Raw genomic sequence first — 7,057 nt, 5'->3', positions numbered from 1 at the left:
CTTTCCCTGGCTGATCACATTGATCACAGCTGGCTAGTCGGTCACGTGAGAACCCAAGCCAGCAGACAGGCACTTCTCAAGGAGGGCTGATGGTGAGGACTGAGGGACTGGAGGGGAGCCCCACAGATCAGGTTCCGCTGAACCTTCCTCAACACACGGCTGCCATTTGGAATTGTGGCCAGCAGAGGGCGCAGGCTGACAAGGACAGGCAGCACTCTGGCAGGTCAGGGAGAAGCAGATCACCAGGGCCTCTGAGACCTGGGATAATGCAGGGACAGTAGGCCACCAGGAGGTGCCCCCTCTCCACCCTTCCTCATCCCACCAGCTCTCACCTGAATCTCCTGCTTGGTGGAACTGATGACTTGCAGCCCCTGACTGCTTCCATCCATGTGCCTGGTGCAAAAGTGACCACGTGACCCAGGAGGAACAGGCCTCGGAGTTCCAGGCATGACCTCCCCAGGCCCTGCGTGAGATGGGGTAGCAGGGATACCCCATGGGCACCCAGTAGAGGTGCTGGGCTGGGGGGTGGCCTATAAGTCACACAGTGTGAGCAGCACAAAGGGTCCCAGTGTCTCGAAGCCCAGTTTACTAGGAAGCCCAGGCTGGGACACTTCTAGGTTTCCTGACGCACTTGGCCAGGACCTCGCTGCCAGGCCTGGCCCCTCTCTCACCCCACCCCAACCGCAGGAAGGCTAGCACTCTCACTGGTATAGGTCTGCCAAGCACATGTCCAGCCTTTTCAGCTCCTCTGACCGCTCTGAAAAACAGGCAGGGGACAGTGGGCTGAGTGCCAGCCCGGGCCACCCTCTGACCCTGTCTATCTTTGTCTGCTTGGGGCCCAGCTGTGTGAATAACATCTTTGACCCCTCACATCAGGTGAAACCCCACCCAGAGCAAAGCAGGGACAGGGCAGGTCCCATGGGACAGGTAAAGAAGGCATTCAGGGAGTCAGGTGACCTTCCTGAAGTCACAAGGCGATGACTCAAGCTCAGCTCTCAGAACAAACCCCAAATTGTTTGGGCCCACAGCAGTCCTGACGCTGAGGATGACAGTAAGTCAGACCTTGGCGGGGGCCAGAGGAGGTACTTTCTGCTCACTGAAAGTCCTCAGGGCCGGTGGAGGGCAGGGTACAGACGGAACCTCTGCTCATGGAAACACTTCTACACTTCTGGACTCAGGGGCCAGGCAATGACGATCTGAGTCCTGCTCTGCTCCTCTGGCTGTGTGACTTGGAGCAAGGTGCTTAAGCTATCTGGGTCTGTTTTCTTGTGTATGAAATAAATCCTCTCTCATCAGGATCCTCTCCACAGGACCGGATTCCTGCTCCAGCTGACCCCCATGGGGCAGGCCTATGCACTGGTGGCCGGGGCCCCTGCTGTCCCTGACCCCCCAGGGCTCACCCTTCTCCCGGGCCCAGATATCCAGCTCCCAGGACAGCTCAGGAACCACCAGGCAAGTCCGCCAGCCCTGCCGCTTCTTGGACTTGAGAATGTCCCCAAAGATGTGATCCCCGACGTACAGGATGTCCTTCCCCCGCACCCCAAGCAGCTCACACACCACATCCGATGAGCCTGCCCCCACCCAAGGGAGGACAGACGCTCACTCACCCTGCCTGCCCTGGCAGGGAGGGCAGGGGACACGGGCTCCTGGCTGAGGGAGGGTGCCATGGAGGATGGGCATGGATGGGGGCTGGTACCTCCAGAGTAGACAGCACAGTGCTGGTGGGGCCCTGTATAGGTGCCCACACGGAGCTTCCCTGAGTCCTGGAGGGAGAAGAGGGATGCTCTGAAGCCAGGAGAGCTACAGCTCCCTGGTCAGAGTGGGCTGGGGAGCTGGGAGCAGCAGGGGCAGCCATGGGGGCATAAAGATAGCAGACAGCAGAGGCCCCTGTAGGAGCCCCCTGACTCCCCACCTCCAGGGACAGACAGGCCAGCAGAGGAGCAGTGCCAGAAGCATGTCAGGTCTAAGGGACAGTTAGGCGCCCTCTCTGACCCGAGGCCCATAGGTTACGGTGGATGGGGCCGCAGCACTGCCATTACCGTGTTGACCTGTCTCAGGACTGTCCCTTCTGCGAAGAAGCGGGGCTTCTGTGTGTCTACCACAATCAGGTCAAAGTAGGACCTCCAGGGTCTGGCTGACACCTCGGGCTGTGGGGCAGGCATGTGGGAGGATGTGTGGGCACACAGGGTGCACACACAGCCTGGAAAATCTGTCCCTGCCACGGCGGGGCTCCCTCACAGCCCACCCTCTTCCCAGGCAGCCTCCCAGCCGGATGAGACATGCCAGGCCCAGGAACTAGGAGCTCACTGGCCTCCCTCTGACTGGGGAAGTTCCAGCAAGGTGAAATGGCCCCTCACATGCCTGGGTCTTCCTCATGGGGAGGGCTGGGCATGGAGAGGCCTCAGCTCCACGGTGCCTTGGTGCAACCCACCCTGCACCCGTGCATGCAGTACTCACCTCACCGACGCCAAACAGGTAGGTCATGATGGCCTGCCAGGGACAGGGCAGGGGTCAGAGCACTGAGCTTGGATCCAGGGGCCACTGCCTGCCTCTGTGCTCACCCCACCAGGCCTCCAGGAACAAGAACAAGATGTGTGACAATTGCTCATTCACAGAGGCCTTCAAAGGCCCAGAAACTGCACCCAAGATGCCAGCCAGTGAGGGCAGCAGGATTCAGGCTCCTCACAAGCACCCTCACAGATTCCTGCAGTGCCTCAGTGTCCCTTGGGGCCAGAAAGGAGTCCCCACCCATCCCGTGCACACTCACATCGGTGTAGTTGTAGCTGCTATTCGTGGCCAAAAACACTTTCCCAACCTCCTTCATCTTGCCCAGCAGGATGGGGATTCGTGCCTGGTTGGTGCAGAGATTGAGGACTACCAGGGGTGGGGTTTCCTGAAGCTGCCCTGGCTCTGGGATTCCTTTCTCAGGTGTCCGCCCCCTGCAAGCCCACCCCTCACCCAGCCTCCCAAAACAGCTGGGCTCAGATGAGACAGAAAGGCCCTGTGCCTCGCCCGGGTGCAGAGCTCTGTCTACACCGAGAGGGGGAAGCCCAGGGAGAGGACAGCTTTGCTGCTGCGGGCTGGGGGCGGCCAAGCCTGGGTATGGTCTGAGGCCTGTGGCCACTCACATCCTTCTGCACGTATTTCTCCAAGTTCTCCAAGGTCTTCTCCTTGAGACAGCCCTGCAGAGAGAGCAGAGGTGTGTGTGTGTGTGTGTGTGTGTGTGTGTGCCTGCCCTCATGTGCAAAGTCTGTGGGAACTGGATGCCTAGAGGTGGCCCAGGGCAGACAGGCCAGAGGTCCTGGGGTCTTGGACCACTCACCGACTGGTGGACATTATTCATGGCATCAGTCACATCCTGGAAGAGGCTTCGGAAGGACATGAAGAGATTCCCATGCTGATAGCCAGTGTCACAGCTGGGTAGGCCAAGAGGGCACAGGGGAGGCCATTAAGGTGACCTGAAGTAACCACCAACCCTGGGGCCTATTCCAGAGCAACCCCTTCAGCCACACTGGGGCCTACACTGGGCATATGTCCCAACTGTCCTGGAAGGGACATCACCCCATGCTGAGAGTCACCCCTTGGAGGCAGCCCCAGTTACAGAGTTGGGGACAGAACTTCCTGCAGAGCTCCCGGGGCCCCTCATCCCCTTAGTGGAGCCACCACTTTGGGGTCTGGGTCCTGCGCAGCAGAAGCATCTATTGGTCGCCCAAGGGTGGGCAAGGTGCAGGACGCACTTGGTGTAGCGAGAGCAGCTGGAAAAGAAGTCCACCAGGCAGGCGTAGAGGTAGGTTTCTGGGACAAAGAGGCAGGTCAGTGCCGGCCCAGGGAGCGGTCCCCTGGCCAGAGCTGTACCCCTGCCTACCACCTCCCTGCACCAGCCCTCACCAGGCAGATTGAAGAGCGTGTTGAGGATGTGGAACCGCTGCAGGTCGTCCCTCTGAATGAACTTGCTGGGGTAGAAGCTCCAGATCTCAGCCCTGGAGAGCAGGTGGCTTGAGTGCAGCCTTTACCTCTTCCCCACAGCTTCCTAGAGGCCATTTCTGCCATTCCTCCCCACTTCCACCCCTCCTATACCCTCCCTCCTCTGTCCTGAGTCACTCCTGTCTCTCTCCATCCTCTCTACTTCCCTCCTGCAGCATGAGGAGCATCCTCTCCTTCTTGTCTTCCAGCCTCCCTCCACCCGGTGTCCCTTACTCAGAGAGGAAGGCGAAGCCATGGACTCCCAGCAGCACATTCCCATGGGTGTCCACCTTCAGCAGGTTCCCATAGAGTGCATCGAACACCAGGCCCCTGGGGAGAGTACAGGGCTGTGATGGGGGTGCCAGGGCCAGGATGACCCCCCCTAGGCTCCAGCCACGCTCCACACCTGGTGGGGAAGGCAGAGTCATAGGTGTAGCGCAGGATCTCGTGTGGATACCCGACGCACACCAGGCGCTCCAGCAGCAACTCGAAGGCCAAAGCCTCGTAGGCTGGGGACTTGTAGGCTGCAGGGCAAGCAGAGCCAGGCTGATAGGTGTCTGGTCGATCACCCCGTTCCTCAGCCCCAGATACCCGGCATTCCAGCCTTCTACCAGCCAGAGTGTAGTCCATGTCAAAGCCAAAGCAGCGGATCTTCCCCAGAGCCAGGCTACGATTGACAAAAATCCTGGGGAGAAAGAGCAGTTGTGATCAGCAGGCCAGTCCCCCAAAGTTCAAGACCCAAGGAGTGTGTGGAACCCAGCAGAGGAGGGCAGAGTAGCTTCTGCAGCTCCAGGAATGATGTGTGTGTGTGTGGGGGGGGGTGGATCAGGCCAAGACAGGGTCTCTTCTGGGTCTGACAGTGTTTTAACACACATGTGTGCATGTGTGTGTGTACGTGTGGGTCCAAGAGCATGCCTGCATGTACGAAATCATGTGTGTGAACATATGTCTGTGTGTGTGTGTGTGTGTGTGTGTGGGGGGGTCTTTGTGGGTGGGGGGGGGGGTGGATCAGGCCAAGACAGGGTCTCTTCTGGGTCTGACAGTGTTTTAACACACATGTGTGCATGTGTGTGTGTACGTGTGGGTCCAAGAGCATGCCTGCATGTACGAAATCATGTGTGTGAACATATGTCTGTGTGTGTGTGTGTGTGTGTGTGTGTGAGTGTGCACTCAAGTGTGTGAGTGGGTTCAGAGAGTCAGCAGCTCGCTGTCTCACCACACAGGCTTGTGTTGTGGGCATCTATCCGTGAGTGAGGATGTGGCTGGCAGTGAGGGCTTGCTTGCCGTGTTGTCACAACTGGGGAGCGCATGGCTCTGAGTCAGGGTGGAAGGAAGAGATCTGTATGGGAGGGAGGGAAGGAAGTGGAGGACACTCCCTATAGGAGTGTGTAATGTCACTGTTTCCACCACCCATGAGTGCGGGCACTTGCCTGTGTTTTCGATGTCCCCCATCTGTATTAAAGAAGTCGCTGGGTGCCTCTGTGTCATGTGAGGGGTTTACAAGCTGAGACCCCTCCCCCCCAAACACCACCCCAAGTGCCCATCTCACCGCTGGTGCCAGTTCTGCTTCAGGCCTTGAGAGGAGCCCAGGTCCTCGGGCTCTGGGCTGGGCTCCCAGGGCTTTCCACCATCCACACCAGCCATCGCCTCCAAGAACAAAGACAAGGCAATGCCCCTTCCCCAGTCACCTGCTCACTATCAGTGGGGCCCAGCCGTTCCCCCTCCCTCAGAAACTTCGGACACCACTGACCCAGCTGGCCCCACCCTGTGCTCCCATCTCTCCAACACCCCCTGGGTGGGAGGAGTCAGCCAGGGCAGTCTCCGGCATCTCTTACCTTTCTGCAAAAGAGAAAGCAGGAGGCTCACGTGGAACAATTCCTCTACATTCTACCGCCTCCCATCTAGGGCTCACACATCCAAGAGCCTCAACTGCCTGGAAAGTCGTGGAGAACCCAGAAGGAAGCACACTTAGGGGCTCCAAGGCAGGAGTTCTGCACTTGGAAAATAATAGCGAGTCCGGTAAATAAGGACTTCAGGACTCCTGCTTTATACACAGATTTAATGATTCGATTATCAAAATTTTTGAGCTCAAAGCCATTGAAAGAAGAAACTGCTAGAAGCATGCTGAAAACCATAAGTGGTAGATAATCAGGATCTCAGAATCAGGGGAGGAGGGGGGAGTACAAAAGAAAGTATCAAAAAGCAGAGCAACTGGGGCTGCTGAGTGTAGGGTCGTGAATCGCCCCTGGGGGTTCATAGCACTGCTTTTACAACGAACTGTGTGACTGACTGCCATCCAGAGCAATGACCGGGATCACCCAGAAAGATTTAGATGAGGTGGCAGAGCCTCTATTATAAAAGAAGACAAGTTTATGATTTGTTTTAGAAAACTCACTTTTCAAAATGGCTAAACTAAATGAAGTTAGGCAGTTTTAAATGGATAAAAATTATCATCTGGGGAAAAAAAAGCACATCCAGGGAACGACTCCTTCCAACGAGGCTGGACCGGCAGCTATTAGGACAGGAGGCAGGCTGCAGAAGCTGCAGGAGATGTATTTCTTCATCGGATGCATGGATGAGAGATGGAAGGAAGGACGGATGGATGGACAGACAGACAGATGGATAGCCGGATGACAGATTTGTGATGGACAGACCGATGAATGGCAGGCTATATATGGCAGCCTTAACAGAGGGCATCAGAGGAGAACCAAGCTTCAGAAACTAAAAGGAATTGTGGAGTCCCTTCCACCATGATTCCACGCTGTCTGTTTATGTCACCAGAGCCCTTTAATCCCCTTTCCCACATTGCACGAATCCCTTCCAGGTCAGAAAAGAAAGAGGAGGGGACCAGCAGTTGGCGTAATGGCTATGTGGCTGGACTCCCATGTAGTTGACTGCGGTTCAAGTCCTGGACCCAGTAGCTTAAACTCACACCAGGCACGTGTGCATGCGTGCCCAAGATCCAGAGAGAATGGAGGAGAAGGGATTGCAGTGTGGCCATCTCCCCAGGGGGTGATTTCTCACTTTCTCTCTTTCTGTGTCTTTCTGGCGAGGGCACACGCTCTATAGGAAAAAACCTCTCAAAAAGAAAAGA

General features: G+C 57.0%; 1 protein-coding gene across 1 annotated transcript in view; it reads right to left on the bottom strand.

The window, feature by feature from the left end:
- Positions 1–5,607, bottom strand: part of NT5DC4 (5'-nucleotidase domain containing 4) — a 10,448-nt gene extending 4,841 nt beyond the window's left edge. The window contains exons 1-15 of the mRNA XM_006156679.3: positions 5,513–5,607; positions 4,575–4,648; positions 4,370–4,487; positions 4,198–4,293; positions 3,889–3,980; positions 3,738–3,795; positions 3,323–3,416; positions 3,129–3,182; positions 2,768–2,851; positions 2,458–2,490; positions 2,040–2,147; positions 1,697–1,763; positions 1,401–1,571; positions 706–757; positions 333–393 (exon numbers count right to left, since the gene is read on the bottom strand). Coding sequence (XP_006156741.1) covers positions 333–393; positions 706–757; positions 1,401–1,571; positions 1,697–1,763; positions 2,040–2,147; positions 2,458–2,490; positions 2,768–2,851; positions 3,129–3,182; positions 3,323–3,416; positions 3,738–3,795; positions 3,889–3,980; positions 4,198–4,293; positions 4,370–4,487; positions 4,575–4,648; positions 5,513–5,607 — 1,257 coding nt within the window. The remainder of the gene's footprint in view (positions 1–332; positions 394–705; positions 758–1,400; positions 1,572–1,696; positions 1,764–2,039; positions 2,148–2,457; positions 2,491–2,767; positions 2,852–3,128; positions 3,183–3,322; positions 3,417–3,737; positions 3,796–3,888; positions 3,981–4,197; positions 4,294–4,369; positions 4,488–4,574; positions 4,649–5,512) is intronic.
- Positions 5,608–7,057: the final 1,450 nt, after the last annotated feature.

Source organism: Tupaia chinensis, unplaced genomic scaffold, assembly GCF_000334495.1.
Source record: "Tupaia chinensis unplaced genomic scaffold, TupChi_1.0 Scaffold000511_1, whole genome shotgun sequence".
Classification (NCBI taxonomy): Eukaryota; Metazoa; Chordata; class Mammalia; order Scandentia; family Tupaiidae; genus Tupaia; species Tupaia belangeri.
The sequence above is the reverse complement of the archived record's forward strand: the minus strand, read 5'-3'. Positions and strand labels throughout refer to the sequence as shown.